At 42.4% G+C, this 19,720-nt stretch overlaps 1 protein-coding gene across 2 annotated transcripts in view; it reads right to left on the minus strand.

Moving 5' to 3' along the window:
* GRIA3 (glutamate ionotropic receptor AMPA type subunit 3) overlaps positions 1-19,720 on the minus strand; it is a 236,851-nt gene that overhangs the window by 83,003 nt on the left and 134,128 nt on the right. For both annotated transcript variants that reach the window (XM_061598226.1, XM_061598227.1), the window contains exons 5-7: positions 11,091-11,144; positions 7,463-7,624; positions 1,840-2,007 (exon numbers count right to left, since the gene is read on the minus strand). In XM_061598226.1, the coding sequence (XP_061454210.1) occupies positions 1,840-2,007; positions 7,463-7,624; positions 11,091-11,144 (384 nt within the window). The remainder of the gene's footprint in view (positions 1-1,839; positions 2,008-7,462; positions 7,625-11,090; positions 11,145-19,720) is intronic.

Raw genomic sequence — 19,720 nt, forward strand, 5'->3', positions numbered from 1 at the left:
TGGCACTCTTGCCATTTCAATGGCCACAGTCCCCTGGGAACTTCTTTTTCAACTCTCCCCTCCACATGAATGGAAGTGGCACATAGAAACGGTCTTGTACAGCCCATAATAGTAACACCACTAGCCTGTCTTCCTTGCAGCCTTATATACTTGGAACTGCCGCCCAGAACACCCCAGTCAGGGGTAGCCAACATGGTGGCCTTCACATGTTGTTAGACTCTTAACTCTCATCAGCCCTCGACAGTGTGGCCAATGGCCAGGGATGATGGGAGTTGTAGTCCAGCAACACCTGGAGGACACTGTGTAGGCTACCCTGACCTAAGTGAGGCTGACATAGGAAGCTGCCTTACATCGAGTCTGATCAATTGGTCCATCTCGCTCACTATTCTCTACATGGACTGATTGGCAGCGGTTCTCCATTGCTGGGGGAACATGAGTAGAAAAGTGCAGTTGTGCTCATGTCCTGCTTGCAGGTTTCCACATAGGCATCTGGTTGGCCACTGTGAGAAAAGGATGCTAGGCTAGATGGGCTCTTATGCCCCCCCCCGGGTTTCAGACAAGAGCCTTTCCCAGCCTCATCTGGGGATGAACCTGGGGCATTCTGAGTGTAAAGCATGTGCTCCACCAGTGAACTATGACCAATCTCTCTTGCGTCCTTCAAATCCCACCTTTTCTGTAGAACCTTTGCCACAACTCCCTATTTCCCATGCCCTCCTGTAACCAAGCCTAAGTACATGCAACTGAAATCATCACACATTCTTATCCCATCCATTCCTTCCTCCCCATCTCCATTGTTTCCTCTGTGGTGAAGTTTAGATTGTATGCTCCTTGTGGCAGGGACCTGTCCTTTTGTATTGTTTGTGCCACATATTTTCATGGCACTATTTAAATAAATACATACATGAATACGAGAGCCAGTGTGGTGTAGGTGTTGGACAACAACCTGGGAGACCAGGGTTCAAATCCCCACACAGCCATGAAGCTCACTGGGTGACCTTGGGCCAGTCACTGCCTCTCAGCCTCAGAGGGAGGCAATGGTAAATCCCCTCTGAATACCACTTACCATGAAAACCCTATTCTTAGGGTCGCCATAAGTCGGAATCGACTTGAAGGCAGTCCATTTCCATTTCCATTTCCATACATGAATACGTACCTAATGTTGACAAAGATGACAGAGCAGACTTTTCCAGGGAATTGGGCTCAATACAGGCTGAATACTGACCATCATTTACATTACATTGTAAAGTATCTGAAGCAGACTGAACATTGGTTAGCACATACAATCATGCCTACCATGCGGCAGCGTGGGCTGCAAAGAAGGCTCACTGTGCAGTTTGCATTGCATGCCCTTTTAGCCGGCCAGTGGAGTTATCTGGACGGTCTGGAGGTCACTCCCTGCCTATTGACACCAGTCAGGCACCTTCACTGTATTCTTTTTTGGGTCCTGATTAAAACATTTTTGTTTAGGCAAGCCTATCCAGAGACATAGATGTTGATGTGTTTTCATCTCTTTTTAGTTTACTGCAGTTTTAATCATTTTTTTAAAAAGCTGTTAATTACTTGTTTGTACCTGTTTTTATTGGTAATTGTAATGCGTTTTGTAGACCTCTTGGTGTTTTTTTTAAACAATCAGTCTTATAAATGATGTTAAATAAATGCATAAATAAATAACGCAAACAAAATAAAAGCAACATGTTTTGCATGGCAAAGCCGGATAGTAGGCCAGATTGTAGACCGTGTATGCACGGTCAAGCACATTTCCCAGATGCCCTGAAGATAATCGATACAGTCAACTCCTAGGACGATTTAGGGCGGCATTGCCATTGCTTTTGTCCTTACCATTTTCAGTGCTCTTTCGATATCAATCCCCTGGCTCCAAGGCACCGCGGGGTTTGCTAAGCAATCCCCAGCACTGCCTCTCCGGGAGACGTCAACGCGCTGTCTTCGGAGGTACCGGAACGCTTCTGCTATGACTAGTATGGCATCATGGGTCAGCGCAGATGTATACTGAAGAAAAGGCAAAGGAGACAGTTTGACAAACTGCATTCTGGTAACAGCGTCAGGCCAAGTTTCTTTTTCGCAGCCTGGAGTGGTCTCCTTAACTAGTCCACATCCCTGGAAATGTCAAACATCATTTTGTAATTATGTAGGGATATGCCTCTTACCAAGTCAGACTCAGACCATTGGTCCATCTAGGTCAGTATTGCCTGCACTGACTGGCAGGATCTCTCCAGGGTTTCAGGCAGGAGCCTCTCCCAGCCCTACTGGAGATGCCGGGGATAGAACCTGGGACCTGCTGGAGGCAAGGCAGATGCTCTGCTGCTGAGCTAGGGCCCTTCCTGCGTCATAAGTGTTGACACAGGAGAAGGAGGAGGAGGAGGAGAAGGCTGACATTTTCCTTTGTATTAACATTCACATATTCCTTTCTACTGTCTTTCAACAACAAACGATATTCAAGGAAGCTCACAAAAGACAGCAACACGGTAGAAACGGAACAGTCTGTAATAAAAACCAAAGTTAACAGCAACAGCAGCAATCAAGTGCCACCTGTGTATGTAGAACTTCTGGGTCACCTGAATCCATATTAATTATGTTGAACTCAAGAAGCTGCCCCCCCCCATGTTGTAACCCTGGAATTTTGGAATGCCCCCCTAAAGGAGGCCCAAATGTCTCCTTCCTTTCTGTCCTGCTGCCATCCCCTCTGCAAAATGGTGTGTGTGTGTGTGCACTTTCTGGAAATTCTGTCTGCTCACATGCGTTCCTCCCTGCCCCTCCTATAAATGTTTACTTATTTATTGTATCATAGTTTTGGCTTTTCATTATGCAACAGTATTTATGAGGTTTTACCATTTGTTGTAGTTTTACAGGAAGCTGCATTATGCTTAATCGGGCCATTCATCCATCGCGGTTAGTATTGTCTATGGCAGGATAGCCAACCTGGCACCCTCCATGTGATTGGGACAACTCCCATCAGCCCCAGCCAGCATGGCCAATGGTTAGGAATGAAGGAAGGTGCCATCCACAACATCGGGAAGGTACCGCGTTGCCTAGCCCTGACTTACAGCAGGCTTACCCAGACGGGTGCCCTCCAGATGTTTTGGATGATAACTCCTGCCAGTTCTAGAGCAAGAGAGTGGCAGATGAGAGAGAGAGAGAAATTAACAGTGGCTTCTGGTACTTGGAAGGGCCATAGCTCATTGGCAGAGCATCTGCTTTGCCTGCAGGAAGTCCTAGGTCCAGTCCCCGGCATCTCCAGGTAGGGCTGGGAGAGACCCCTGCCTGAAATCCCGGAGAGCCACTACCAATCAGTGTAGACCACTGGTCTTCAACCTTGGGTCCCCAGATGTTGTTGGACTACAACTCCCATCATCCCCAAACTGTATGGTCAATGGACAGGGATGATGGGAGTTGTAGTCCAGCAACATCTGGAGATCCAAGGTTGAAGACCAGTGGTGTAGACAATGTTTAGCTCAATGGATCAATAGTCCAACTCACTATACGGCGGCGTCCGATATTCCTATCCTTGCCCCAAAGAAGCATGGACTTTAACAACCTGGAGGAACAGCAGTTGGCAGTGGGGCCCGGCATCTCCAGTTAGGACTGGGAAGGGCCACTTCCTGAAACCCTGGAGAGCCACTACCAGTCAGTATAGATGACACTGAGCTAGATAGGCTATTGGTCTGACTTGCTATAAGTCAGCTTCCTCTTTCAGGGAAGGGCTATAGCTTAGTGGTAAAGTGAGTGCTTTGCCTACAGAAGGTCCCAGGTTCAATCCCTGACATCTCCAGGTATTTATTTATTTAAAATATTTCTATCCTGCCCTTTTACCCTATAACAGGGCACTCAGGGCGGCTTACAATAAAATCGCACACATACATAATAAAATTGTACATGATAAAGATCACAAAAACATTAAAATAAATTAAAATACATCAAATACAATTAACATACATCAAATACAATATATATATATATATATATATATATATATATGCATATAGGGGAGTGGTACCAAAGGGACTAAAAAGATAAAAATTAAAAATAAAAGTCATAAAAATAGGTAGAGCTGGGAGAAATTCCCACCTGAAACCCTAGAAGCTGCTGCCAGCCAGTGTTGACAGTACTAAGCTAGAAGGACCAATGGTCTGACTTGGTTCTTCTGCTTGCATCCAGAGTCATAGGTGTTTTTAAAAAAACTTCTCAGAATATGAGGATGTTGCGTAGGGAATGCAGTGTACTGGAGAGACATTATCTCAGACCTCGAACTTAACTTGTGGCACAGACCTCCCAAGAAATGTTAGTATCCACTGTTAGAAAACAAAATTCTAGTCTCCATTAGGCAAGGGGTCCATTCATAGCATCTTTCTACCCATAAACAATGTCTTTCTGTCTTGTTTTTGCTTGCATGTTTTCTTCTTTTAATTTGTTAAAGAACAAGCTAGTCAATATATAGTATCTGATGTTAAAAGCATAGCAACCATGAATTACATCTCTCTGGACTATATTTTCTATTAACTCAAACATGTAGCCAGCAATAAATCTGTTTATTTTTTTTCCTTAGGAAAACCACCACCACCACAACACCCCTTATGCTTTCTCATACGGTTCAAAATTACAGTTGTTATTGTGGTTATAAATCTGATAAACATTCCCGTTCACAGGAAGGGTCAGATCTCTAAATTACTACTTCTTCTTTTTTTTTGCCAGTGAATTATATTTATTTCAGAGTAAGAGGTAAAAACCTCTTTGAAGCTAGAGATTTGCCTGTATTTTGTATAAATTGGTTTTTGTGGTCAGCATTCCAATTCCTCATAGTTGCTTAAAAACAACAACCGACTTTTCAGATTTGACAAAATTAGCTGTAGTTCTGGAGACTCTCTGTGTGATTTAGAACTCAGGTTATGCAGAATTCTAAATCATGTGAGAAGCTTCTGTGGCCACATTCACAAAATGCATTTATTCCACTATTATTTCACTTAAAATAGTCATGGCTTCTTCCAAAGAATCCTGGGAAGTGTAGTTTGTGAAGGGTGCTAACAGCTGATAGAAGACTCCTATTCTCCTCACAGAGCTGCAATTCTCAGAGTTGTTTAGCAATCAATCCCTCTTCCCAGGAAACTGTGGGAACTGCAGGTCTGTTGATTAGTTTGGGTGACCCTGAGTTCGCGCATTAAAGAAGGAAACTCTGATCCCATAGTTGCAAAAGTACTGCTACTTTTTTTCTAAGTTCTGGTTTCCAATCCTGGCAATAGGAGAAGTTAAACTTCAGTTTCCAAGTCCAGGCATTATGGCAAATTGTGGTTTCAGAAACCAAATTGTGGTTTCAGAAATTGTGGTTTAAGAAGTGTTGCAAACTTGGGATAAGTGCACATTTTGAAGGATATCTGTATTTCAAATCTACACATTTAGTAAATTCGGCTTTAAATGCAAACGGAATTGAAGTTCTCCCCCATCCCTAGACATAATATATTATTTCAGCCTAAAAATGTCTACCTTTTTCAGAGGCGCATAAACAAATAAATATGCACACTCTGAAGAGTCATGTACTTTTACAAGAAAGAGACAATGTCAGGAGGTATCAGGCTCCTGAACTTTAAATTGCAACCCACTCTCCTAGTACTCGGGGTGGTTAGTTGCCCAAAAGTAGCTGGCAGGAGTCAACCTTCAAAAAGTACCAACAACTGTTCTGTTTGATGTCTGTCTTCCAGCTTCTGTGTTTCTTTTTCTGTTAGAGTTTTGTGCTCCTTCTTTTAAAAAGTTAAAAATTAGCAAATGTTACAGTAAGTCCGCCATGCAACAAATCCTACTTTGGCTCTTACCCAGAGAAGAAAAATGTTTTGTAAGAGTTGTCCAGTTTAGTATTACATAAAGCCCACCTGGTAGCATTTTCCCCTTTAGTCAGGCTGCCTTAATGACCTTAATGCACCCCCTTCCGAATCATGGCAAGAGACAGATCTTTTTTAAAATTTTTGTTCCTATTTCACTAACAAATGCATGAGCATGCAAAGAAAAGCCAGTGGGGCAAGGAGGAATGAGCTGATGAAATATGGAATAAATTAACACAACAGGGTTTTAGTCTCTAGCCAATTTCATTCCTAATCCACACAATTGTACATTCATTTTTAAGGATGGTTTTCTAAGAGGATGTAGATGCCTCTTGCATAAACACTGTACGGGTTTTACAATCAGGAGCAAATCTGTGCAAATGTTAGTTTAGATCCTGAGAGGTACCCAACATTAAAAGTATTAACTGGGCCTAAAGCAATTAACTATGTTTCAGAGCTCTTATATATATGGTATGGTGCAATCCTCTTTTCATTGGATTGGGTAATACATCAATCCCTGCTAGGTATGGGGAAGAAATTTGAGTCAGTTCATATTTAAAGAAAAACATACCTAATTTGTACTTCCTGAAAAAAATACACAAACTGAAAAACAGCCATCCTTCAAAATGTGCACATCTCCAAATTTTGCAGTGCTCCAACCAACCAATTTTTACCAAAATGCATATATTAGGGAAAGTGTGCATAAAAATGAACATCTCAGTAAAAATAATACACAAAAATGCACTATATCAGGTAAAATTGCTTGCAAAAATGTGTACATTAGTCAAAAAGGCATACAGAAATGTGTTTATTAGGAGAAATTCACACTAAAGTGCTAAAGAATTTATGAGAATTTAAGAAAAATAATTCCAAATTCCTGCAGAAATGTGAACCAAATTTAAGATTAGAAAAAAGAGAATGGAGAGAAACAAAGCCCTATGAGGAGAAACGATGAACTATGAACCCACAGACTCTGGACTCCCAGCCATGCTCTCCTCCCCACTGTGCTATACCAGCCATACTCAGTCCTGTAAAGCTGGAGATTCTAGTATGACTCTTCAGTTAGAGCAGATTTTTCTCTTAGACATAGACTGGCTTGCTCTTGGACTGTCCATCTCCACTAACCTCCTTGACTGCCTGCTTTTCTTCAGAAGATCAGCTCTGGCAATTTTCCAGCTAGCTGAGCGCGTGACACTCAGCCAGCAGTAGATAGAGGGCTGCCTGGTAGCAAGTCAGATCATTGGTCTATCTGGCACAGTATTGTCTAGACCAGCCTTTCCCAACCTTTGGGTCCCCAAATGCTGCTGAACTACAACTCCCATCAGTCCCACCCAGCATGGCCAATGGTCAGGAATTATCGGAATTGTAATCTAGCAACATCTGAGGACCCAAAGGTTGGGAAAGACTGGACTAGTCTGGCTTTCAGTGCCTCTCCAAGGGGTCAGGAAGCAGCCCTTTACCGGCCCTACCTGGAGAAGGCAGGGATTGAACCTGGAACCTTCTGCATTCTAAGCATGTGCTCTACCACTGAGCTACTGTCCTTTGCAGCACTGAAACAGACAGGAGTCAAAAAGCGATGCCTTTTGGAAATAGAGTCACATTCCCTGGCCATTCTGTCATTGCTCCAAAACACTTACCTTTAATGGAGAATTTTTGGCTTCTGGGAATTCTCTTTCATCAAGCCTCACCCAGCGCTGCATAAACTGCTGGACCATTGGATTGTCGTTATTAATGATCTGAAATCCAGTTACATTGGCACCTCCTTGTACCACTCTTTCCAGTGAAATATCTGTAAAACCCTAGAAAGAGAATTCTTATTGTTTCAACCTGGAATTAACAAAGTCAAATTCACATCTGCAGCCTAAAGTGGAAGAGGTCAGGAAAAGCTTTAACCACATTAACCTAGTGGGTATATAAACTGATCTCGACTTTCACGTTGGAATAGAGGGAATTAAAAATATTTCTCGATCTGTTTTGGAGTACAAAAAGAAATGTCAGTATGTATATGTACTGGCCTTTAGTTGGAACAATCTTGGACCAATCAACTATGGTTTATTAGACCAAGAACTTGCATGGTGCTCATGCCCTCCCTTCTCTGAAACACTATAACGAAATGGCTCTGAGCATTGTAAAACCACAGTTTCCTTTTCATAGAAACCAGGAGACTAATTTGAGCTCTGACTACAATCCTGCCTTGTGAACCAGAATCAAACTGTGGTCTGCAATCCTGGTTTGTCATCAGAGCACAAACCATAGTTTCTCAGTTTGTATGTAACAGGAAAGAGTAGCTTAACAAACCCTAGAAGTACTGCATTAAGGCATACAAAGAGAAGGAAAGAGGAGGAAGAACACAGATATAATGCTAGTTCTCAGTCTCATAAATCATTATAAGTGACCAAGTTCATTACATCTGAACCAGGCCTTTTTGGGCAAGAGATGAGTGCACAAGTAAAGCTTGTGTTCTTCATTTCCCACTTTCATAGATTAGAGAAAGGAGTCTTATTTTTATCCCTACAGCTTACTCCATTGAGATGTAAAAAGCAACTCCCCCTACTTTTTATAATTTTGAGTGTGTCAACAGTTAAGACATAATTGATCTGGATTCAGTGTTCCCACATATACATTTTAAGAACATGCCTTGCTGGATTAGGGAGTCTTCTACATAGACCAGCTTCTTTTGTAAGGATCTTAGCAACCAGCATTGCAGGGTGGCCCTACCATCAGGCAGAGTGAGGTGACAGCCTCAGATGGTGGATGTTAAGTGATGGGGAGTGGTGACAAGATGTTGGAGAATAGAGCTGTGTGTGCCACCCTGCCCTGAACACCCTGCCCTTAGCTAGTCTGCTGTCCTAAGGTGTGGTGGTGGATCCAGTCTTGTTCCCCTTGTCGAAGTAAGTTTCAGTTGCTAGTTTGGTCTACTTCTGGACAAGTTATGGGGTGAAGGTGTCCTTTACCTTGTCCTTCACTTCAGGCCCACCCTTGGTGTTGAATGGTCCACCACTTTGTCTTTCATTCTTCCCACCCCCCTTTGCTCACTGCCTGTAGCAGCAGTGAAATGCCCACCAGTGACAGCAGTAAGGACTTCTGCTGCCTTTTAGACAACAGAAAGACAAGCCAGATTGAAGAAGAGAAACTGCTGGTGCTATCCAACTAGCTATGATAATTACTACCCTTTGGGGGGGAAATTACCCCACAAAATCCCTCCCCGCCCCGAATTTCAGGTATCTATTATGGTGCTTGGAAAAATCTTCAAGCTGAATGTTCAAAATCTCTGACTTTTGACTCAGTATAAACTAAAGAATCCAACTGTCAGCATAGCATATCCATAATAACTGTCCTATAAGGGCTTGGCTAAGAATCCTTGGGATGCCAAGGAAGGCTTGAATAGGGCCCAGCTGGAATAAAATCTCTCCCCTAACTTCATTTCAGACACTTCTTTTGGTGCCTGAAAAATGAGCCAGAAGTTTCAAATCTCAGAGTTTTGAATCAGTGTAAACTAAAGAATCTAGTTGTTAATATACCCTTAATAACAGTTCTATAAGAGCTTGGCTAAAAATCCTTAGGATGCCCCCCCAAAGGCTTGAATGGGCCTTGATGGGAGCAGGGATTCATTAAGTCTGCAGGTATCAGTTGGCATCAATAAACACATATCGAGTTTCAGAAAGGGATGTACATTTGAGTGCATAAAGTGCACCACTGTTAGGGCTAGAAGAATTCAGTCCATCATGCAGAGATATATTATGTTCTTACTCAGCATAATGGTGTTTTAAAATTAATCCTTAGCACTTCTAGTCTTGCAAAGGAAAGAAAGCGATCACAGAGAACCATCTTCTACTTAGAAGAATTGTTAGGTAAAATGAAGTGGATTAGGAAGGAACAATCTACTCACACAAGAGATTCAGAGTCTAAAAGCTTGCAATTGCTGCAGGATCAAATGTGTTAGAAACCTCTTTCCCGGGAAGGAGAGAGAAGACTTTTGAAAAACACATACACTTATAATAATGCCATAATAAGAAACACTTGCAAAAATCTGCTATAAAGTAGATTTTAAAAAACAGGTAGACCTAGGGCATACCATGTCTAGTTATTGAATATGAAACCAGTTATATCTTTCTCTCTCCACAATAAGCTTTAGATATACTACCTAGAATTGGACAAATGAATTGTTAAGCAGTCTGACAACTTGGCTAGATAGAATTATGAATTAACTTTGACTCTTTGTAACAACTGTAAAATAACCAAGTCTAATGTCATTCGTCTCAACAGTGAGGCTGAAGTATTAAAAAGAGATTTGGATTACCAATGACATAATTTGAGAGGAAATACAAATTATGCATTAGTTTCAAATTATTAGGGCAAGAAAGCTTCTTCAGTAAGACCAAGAGGCAGTCACTCAGTAGAAATGATAATGACATCTCAGTTCTAGCATTATTCTAAAGCCATTCTTCAATGACTGGGAAATACATTCTGGGCAGGATTCAAAAAGTTGCTTTAGAAATGCCCTAAGGTTTGCACATGCTCAATGGGAACTTTTGAAATGCCCCTTAAATAGCCGCCCTGGGCTCCTGCTGGGAGGAAGGGTGGGATATACATAAAATAATAAATAAAAAATAGAAAAGCTAATTTGCCAAGATTTTAATCTATGTTGAATACCTGTTCCTTTCTGAGCTCAATTTAAAATGAGGTTCTTATCTTTGGCAATATACAAACCAAACATTTAAAGCACATGGCTTCCCCCCCAAGAATCCTGGGAACTGTAGTTTATCCCTCACAGACCTACAATTCCCAGCACTCTTAATGAACAGCCACTCCCAGCATTTGCTGGGGGAAGTCATACACTTTAAATGCCTGTTGAATGTGCTTTAAATGTATGGTGTGATCTGCCCAAAGTCAGAGGGAGGAATGTCCTGGGATATATCAACACCATTTGGAAGCTTATTTTGGCATTAAGAGGCAAATGAATCAATAAAGCAGGGTAAAGGCAGGACAAGACCTTAGAGAGCTTTGAAAGTAAAGATGAGAAACTTGTGCATGATCTAAGAGTGGACAGGAAGCCAGTGCAGGGATTTAAGATGTATGGTTTGTATGCAGCCTTTAAAGCCCTAGAAAGCCTAGGACTTGGTTATGGATCTTCTCCCCTCTCCCATCCAGGCCCTAGAATCATAGAACTGTAAAGTTGGATGGGACCTTAGCAGGCATGTTAAATTTCCTAGGAAGGTAGGCATGTAGGCTGGTAGATAGATAGATAGATAGATATGGTCTTACCAGATTAGCAAGCATGTAGTGATAACTTCTGGAATGTTTACTAAGGGTTACAACCTGTGTAAACAATAAAGAAAAAAAGACATATTACTTTGTAGAAACCTCCCTCCCCAAGAATAAAAAAGACTTTTAATAAGGTGTCACTGATTTGCAGCAAGATGTGCGTGGATTTCTGTGATGAGGCCACTTACTATCCACAATGTGCCTTCCACACACAGGGAAGTATTACACAAAACCCCAATGAAGAACTTCTCCCACACACATTCCATTTTGAAATGAATGGGACCTTGTGCTGGAACACATCTGATGGTGGATTTTGTTCTCTGTAGTCATGTGTGCCTGTTTTCGATGTCAGGTTATTCATGTGTAAAGCGTGAGAATGATCAAAACTACTTGTGTGTAGAACATGCTATCCATGTAAGCAACGACTTCATCAATGTTCAATTCATGTCCAGTCTTGCATAGATCTCTGCCCTCCCCTTGAACTGTGGATTACAAAAGGTACATGCACTCTACAGATTGGCAGAAGGAACACTTCATTATTGAGCATCCCTCATGGAACGCATCTTTTGTGCAAGTGAAGCTTCTCACGTTTTCCACCAAGCTGGGAGCTCAAAGCTCTCTTTGCAACATGTGAACATTCTTCACTTGGTGTCTGCAACATCTAAGGATTGACTTGCATGTGACAACATGGGCAAAAGACCACAGACAAGGCTTTCCTATTGTGCATAGCCGCAATATTCCTAGACGTTGCTGTTACAGAACAACGCTATGATGCTATATATGCTGTTAGGTTTCCATGGAGAAATTTTCCTGAGTTGTTAAGGAATGAGGCATGTTGTTAAGAACTTTAAACAAAGCTGTTCCTCTTTTCCAGAGATGCTGCCTATGCAGCACAGTCCCTATGTCTTATTATTAAGGATGGGGAGAAATTCAATTCAGTTTGCATTTAAAGCTAAATGTATCAAGTTAGCACTTTCTGAAACAATATGAGGACCGAAACACAGCCATCCTTTGAAATTCACTCTGATCCGAATTTTGTGATGGAGTTCTCCAACCAAGCAATGTTTTAAAAATGCATATATTAGGGGAGCATGTCCACAAAATGTATAATATTGGTGAAAATAATGCACAAAAATACATTATATTAGGATAAATTGCTTGCAAAAATGTATACATTACTCAAAACTCATCATTAGTCAACCATTAGTCTAAATGTGTTAATTAGAAGTTCACACTAAAATGCTGAAGAATTTTCATGATGCTTTTAAAAAAAAATATCTCAGATTGCTGCCGAAATGTGAACCAAATTTAAGATTAGAAAAATGAGAAACTGAGAGAACCAAAATTGATAGATCATTCCATCCCTAGGTAGCATAGAGCAATTGTTGACCTATTTGCAGGAGGAGTCATTAGGTCAATAATCTTCATGAGGCTAACATCAGCGCCACACTCTCAGATAAGTACCTTGTTCTAGCAAAAGAGATGGTCAACATCCAGCCTGCAGTCCAAATATGATGCCCAAAGGCCACACCAGAAAAGTCTGTTCAAGGTGTAAGAAACAACGATGTAATGTTACATCTCTTTTTTTGAATCTTGCTTGTAGCATGTAGTCCTACAAATATGTATGTAATGCATGATTTAAACCCATGGCTCAGCAGTAGAGCATACACCTTTCATGCAGAAAGTCTCAAGTTCAATCCCTGGCATCTCTAATTACAAAGGCTGTTGGGTGCCTGAGACCTTTGAGATCCTCTGCCAATCAGAGCAGTCAGTACTGGGCCAGTTGGACCAATGGCCTGTCCCAGTATATGGTATCTGTATAAATATCTTTATATAGATAGGGATGGGGAACCTGATGCCCTCCAGATCTTGCTGAACTCCAACAACCATCAGCCTCGGTCAGCATAGACAAAGGTGAGGGATGATGGGAATTGTGGCTCAACAACATCTAGAGGGTGACATGTTCCCTCTCTGACATAAATTGTGGCATATTTATTGTGAACCTGTACATTCCCAGTCTTCAGAACACTGGATTGGAGTAAAGTGCTGCCCCATCTAAAATTAGAAATGAATCAGTTTTGCTGCAGGTATTTCTAAACTATCATACCAGGTATTGCTCACTAATTCTACAAAACCAAACAAATCAGCACAGTTTTGAGTTTAGTGGTTCAAATTGATGCAGCTTTGAAAGGTTCAATCTGCCATCTTGATTCAAAATGACATCCAGTTGCATCAAACAAAGACGAAACCTTGTTCCTTGATCAAGGAACCATCATGCAAACTTTGGCAACCATGGGTGGTATTCAGTGCTAGTCTTACTCAGAGCAAACCCATTGAAGTTAATGGACATAACTAACTTAGGTTCATTAATTTCAGTGGGTCTGCTCTGGGTAGGACTTAGTTGAATTATTATTATTATTATTATTGTCTTTATTTATAGCCCGCCATTTTTCCAAAACTGGAACTCATGGCGGCTTCCAGATAAAAAATGCATATAATTAAAAACATACAAAATCTACATTAAAATAAGATTAAACTATTTCCAATATTAAAACCATACACATATATAGCTAAAAGAGTTCAAACTAGTTTAAAAATAATATAATAGACATTAGCAGTGCAGCACGCTTCACGCCCTATCCTTAGCCTTCAATTCCAAAGGCTTGTTGGAATAAGAAGGTCTTTGCTTGTCGGCGGAAGGACTGCAAGGAGGGGGTAATTCTTACCTCCCTAGGAAGGGAATTCCAAAGCCTAGGGGCAGCCACCGAGAAGCCCCTCTCACGCGTCCCCACTAGTCGTACTTGAGAAGATGTGGGTATTGAGAGAAGGGCCTCTCCTGAGGATCTCAGGCCCCGGGCAGGCTCATACAGGGAGATACAGTCTGATAAATAGCCTGGACCTAAGCCGTATAGGGCTTTATAGGTCATCACCATCACTTTGAATTGTGTCCGGAAACAGACTGGCAACCAGTGAAGCTTTTTCAACAGGGGGGTAGTATGGTCCCTGTAACCAGTCCGAGTTAGCATTCTGGCTGCAGCACTTTGTACCAACTGAAGTTTCCAAACAGTCTTCAGAGGCAGCCCCACGTAGAGCGTGTTACAGTAATCTAAACGGGATGTAACTAAGGTATGTGTCACCATGGCCAGATCAGACGGCTCAAGGAATGGACATAGTTGGCACACTAATCTTAACTGTGCAAAAGCACTCCTGGCCACTGCAGAAACTTGGGACTCCAAATTTAACGCTGAGTCCAGGAGCACACCCAAACTGCGAACCTGTGTCTTCAGGGGGAGTGTAACCCCATCCAGCACAGGCTGCATCCCTATTCCCTGATTCGCCTTATGACTGACCAGGAGCACCTCTGTCTTGTCTGGATTAAGCTTCAATTTGTTCACCCTCATCCAGTCCACCACTGATGCCAGACATCCTATGTCTTAAGAGATGTCCAAAGGCATGGCAAACAAACAACTTTCCAAAATATATAGCAGAAGATAAAATCAATCATCAAAATGGAGCAATGCTGATTTAGATTTGGGAAAAATTAAGTTCTCAGGGATAGATTATTCAATTTGGGGAAAAAGAGATCCCCCGCCATTCCTTCTGCTTCTACATAGCAAATGCCACGTTATTATATTTATCGTGTCTTTCTCTTGCCAGGATTAAGTGGGAACAATCTTTTGCAGCTGCTCTCTGAATGTCTGCTTCCCACATACAAATTGCTGGCGTTTCCCTCCTCCCCTCTACGCACATATATTCAGTCATTTCTGTGGGTGAATTACCGTCTCTTTGGCCATCCCATTTTGAAACAAACACATGACCCTGCTGGTTGATGGCACATTTAAGTATTTTTCTTTGAAAAAAAGAAAGATGTGCTCAGCTATGCAATGAGAATACGAGGAAGATGCTAAAGATTGCAGGCACCCACCCGCCCTGTAAGTTTCAAAGCAAGAAAAGCTAAGTGACAGGTCCAGCAAGATGGCTGGTGCCAACCAAACCAATGACAAGTTTCAGAGACCAGAAGGACAGATGTGGGGAACCTTTGGTCCTCCAGATGTTGAACTACAGCTCCCATCATCTCTGGCTATTGGCCACATTTGCTGTGGCTGATGGGAGTTGTACTTCAGTAACATATGGAGAACCAAAGGTTTCCCACGCCAGCACTAAGTTTAAACAGATTGCAGGTGGTAGGATGCATCTTAGAAGAAGGGTTCTTTCCTCACACTCACACAGAAAGGAATGCCTCTTCTTAGATCGACAATGAACATATATATTGTAGGAGGCACAAAGATCCAAGGGAAATTGGGTTGCTTTATCTGCAAATCTGTAAATTTCAGTTTCTCTCTATTTCTCATTCTTCTACTCTTTAGTTCAGTTCTCCACATTTCCACAACAGTTTTTGAAATTTTTGGAAACAAATCCTCATGAAAAGTCTGCAGCATTTTAGTGCCAATTTCTCCTAATATACACATCTTCACATGCAATTTTGTCTAATACACAGTCTTGCAAAGGAATTTCTCCTGATACAGTGCATTGTTGTTTGCTATTTTTGTGAATAGGAGCATTTGTATGCACACTGTACCCTAGTATATGCATTTGTTCAAGTCACTTGGCTGGTGAACTGCACTGCAAACCTTGGAGAAGTGTGCATTTCAAAGGACGATTGTGTTTCAGTCCACATATTGTGTTGGAAAGTATGAATGAGGAAGATTCACCTATAAATCTGAACTGAACTGAATTTCTCCCCCATCCCTAGTTGTATCTAATGGGGACTTTTCACTAGTGACAAGTGCGTCTGCTTATATAATGTGAGGAGCCCAGTTTTGCAGCCCTCAACACCATATTCTGTATTGTTCTGGAGAGTCCCCCATCCAGGGGCAGCTTTGCAGCTTTGTTGACTTGAGAAGACCCCTTACAATGCCATCTCAGCCTGAATTCCATTTATTTTTCTTTATTCAACCTATTGGGGTCTGCTGAGCTGCCCCCCATTTGCATTACAGCACTGCTGCCAAAACACAGAAATGTTGATCTTCAGGAAAGGGTTACACCGTTCATTGTGATCAGTTAACATGGAAGGGGAACATAAAATGAACAAACAAACAAAAGTCAATTAGCAATTTTGTTGCCATGTTAATCTTACGAGGAGTATAATTCTAACTATTATTATTACCGCACACACACACAGCATCGGATTCCACAGGGCAGCCTTCCCCAACTTTCACATGTTCAACAAAGGACTAAAGGAGCTGCGGTCCAAAGCACCTGGAAGGCATTAGGTTGGGGCAGGCTGCCACAAGATGTTGTAATAGATTTTGAAGGTATTCTCTAGCTCAGTGGTGGCTAGTGCCTATTGGGACAGGTGGGGCAGAAGTCAGAGAGCCCTACATTACGTGGAGCCAGATACAAGGGCAGCTAATTTTAGCTTTGCCTCCATCCTTCTGAATTCTACAAGGGCAACACTGAGACTAAGGGGGAGGAAGTGGGGGAGGGTTTGGAACAAATTGTTTACGGTAAAAGTTTTCAACTACATGAAATAAGGGAACATGATGCCCAACATTCAAAAGAGACCATTTCATTACAATTAGAAAATAAATAAATATAATGAGAATAATAAAGGGAGGGGTGGGTCAGAAGGAAGGAAGGAGAGAGAGGGAGGAGAGGGAGGAGGGAAAGAGGGAAAAAAGAGAGGGGGCAGAGAGGAGAGAGAGAGAAAGGGGAGAAGGAGGAATAGAACTTGGAGAATGAACAGAGCTCAGAGTAAGGCATTGATAAGGAGGAGAGGTATATGAATATCCATATTATAATATATCATTATTTAACATATATATACATGACATATAACTGACAATAAGAAGAAGTATAAGGAACACTAGGGTGAGATACAGAGGGGTGATGGTTGATATGATTCTAGGATTTCTCCATTAATAACATCTTTTCGTAGAGAGTCGTGGGTGGAGGGGGTGTCTCCAATCGTGTTCCTTTGTTGCAATACAGCTAATGAACTTGTACCATTGTGTGTGAAATGTATCTTTCTTTGATGGGTTATGCCCTTTCTTTGTTGCTGCGTGAGTTTCTCCAAAAGGGCTGTTGTCCAACAGGTAGTTCCACCCCCTGTACTGGTTTTAAGTAAGGAGGTAGGCGAGTGAGGACTGACTGAGGGCAGACAGGTTGCTGGGCCAGTGCCCAGTAATCCTAATGTGCCAGCCTCTGCTCAGGAAGGAAACTCAAACCTTTGTGTTTCCAGATCTCCTAAGGCTGAGGTTTGAAGACACATGAGGGCACCACCTTGCTGAAGCTAAGCAGATCTGAGTCTGGTCAGTGCCTGGATGGGACACGGCCTGGGAACCACATGTATGTTGCCTTGGGTTCCATGGCGAAATAAATTGTATAAATGTAACAAACAAATAAATAAATAACTACAATAAGTCCAGGAAACATACTGTGGCTTTCCAACACTTGTGTCCCACACTACCTAAGGAGGCAGATGGACAATCCTGAGAATACTGACTCTCAACTCACCAACAGTACTTTTTGTATATTCTTTACCATACAGGGTTTAAACCTAAGAGCTCCAGCCACCAGCTAGTCAAAGGTTCTTATTTCCTGACAGCTGCATCCTGAAAGCCAGGGGTGGGGAACCTGTGGTCCCCCAAATGTTCTTAGACTCCAACTCCCATCAGTCTCAGCTGTGGCCAATGGGCAGGCATGATGGGAGTGGTAGTCTAGCGATATCTGGAGGTCCACAGGTTCCCCATTCCTGCTCTAAGTCTTCCGTGACAAGGCCTTTCAAGCCAATAACAGAAGAACCCTCTTGATGGAACTCTACCAACCTGGAAGCCAGGTGATTAAGAGCAGCCAATCCCATCTCACTCCTTCCTATGTAAGTCTCAGGGCCAGCAACACTTCTCAGCTGGAGCAAAGAGGCACCTTAGGCTCTTGGTGGCTCTTCAGTGTCTGTCAGGCTGCACCCTGAAACTGCCTCCTTATTCTCCCACATGTGCTCAGTTCATTGCTTTGCCATTGCCTTCCCCTGCCCTGCCTTGCTGGGTCCACAGCACAGAGCGTCTGACAATCTGTATTGCTTCCATGAAGTCTAATAGATTTCCTGCAGAGACGGTTGTAAGATCCCTGCAAAGCAATGGCCAAATTCCTGTCTGAGAAGATAACAGCATTTCCAGAAGAAAGGTATAATTTTTTATATATATTCAGAGAAATCCAAGCTTGTTAGAGGGAAAATGACTTAATTAGCCCAAATAGTACTTTTAGAATTCAGTACATCTTCCTAGCCTAGAGCTAATGGCATATAAGCCTAAGAAAACATTGAAACAATCTGAATGAAAAGAGAGGTGAGCTTATCAGAACCAATCAGCCATGCTAGCGTTGGCCCTACGGGAGCAAATGAATTTGATAATGTCTTTCCACAAAGCAGAAACACAGAAGGAGAACATATACTTCTTGTCAACTGCTTAGGCATTTTTGAGTCTAGGAGGCTAGAGGGGAAACTGACAGAAGGGTTACAATGAGAGTAGAAAATTTTTGTTTAGCTCCTTAGCTTAGCAATCCTATTTCTCTTGATACTGCAAGTCAGACAGGTAAAGAACAACAAGAAATCTCCTTCTTTAGCATTAACTCTTTAAAAATAAACTACCACAAAAAATCTAGTGGTAGATCCAACTTAGGCTGCCTCTAGTGTTCTGCCTCGGGACTTCATGGCCTCCATGGGGGTGTCTCCAGTTGTCACAGGTATGACACATAGAGCAGGACACACTGTTACGACATGTGTCTATGGGGCCAAGGAGGTCTGTGTAATGGGACACGTGGGTGGTAGATTCACACACACTCAGGCCCCATAGACACGTGTCGTAACAACACCCTCAGTTTGGTTTTTGCTCCAGATGGAGGAAGAGGTGGTCTGGAACTGGAAGGGGGGGGTTGCATATCACCCCATTGTCATGGTCAGATCATTTCTTGTTGAAGTTTGGACTTACGGCCCTGTAAGTGGTGGACAGACTAAAATGGTCCACCTCCAGAGACCTATGGAATCCACTGGATCCCTGAATGCTTGGGGTGGGGGTGTTCCAGTTAATAGAGCAGGTGACCCTGTTGTACCCTTGTCACACTGTGGAACAACAAGATGTACTGAGCTCTTGACATGGTCGCCTCTGAGTGACCTCTCAGGCATTGTGGAGCCCAGTTTGCACCTTAGTACATCAGTGAACTAATGGAAATGAAACAGGCCAGACGATCACTAGAGCGCAAGTGGTACAAGACATGCTGTGAGGCTGACTTGGAGATGAGTAAAACAAAATAACTGTGCCTACTGGTGGCAGTGGGGCTTTTTAGTATGGTCCAGGGTCTCTTAATGTCTACTCCAGGATATGGAATTTTAGACCCTTCAGAAGCCCATGGTGAATTGTTTCCAAGGCACTTCAAGGGTAAAGTTGCCCACCTCTGTTGCAATCTTGATGTCCAACAAATCTGCTGTAGTCTCCAGTGAGGTGTCCAGTGCAACGTCTGCTGCATCTTCTTGGGATCAGTTTCAGTTGATGTGGCCTGATGGTGTGGACAAGGTCTTGTGCTTGTGACGATGTAGCCAGCAATGCATCCTCTCGACACTTGTAATTCTTGGCTTA

The sequence above is a fragment of the Rhineura floridana genome, chromosome 16 (genome assembly GCF_030035675.1).
Source record: "Rhineura floridana isolate rRhiFlo1 chromosome 16, rRhiFlo1.hap2, whole genome shotgun sequence".
Lineage (NCBI taxonomy): Eukaryota > Metazoa > Chordata > Lepidosauria > Squamata > Rhineuridae > Rhineura > Rhineura floridana.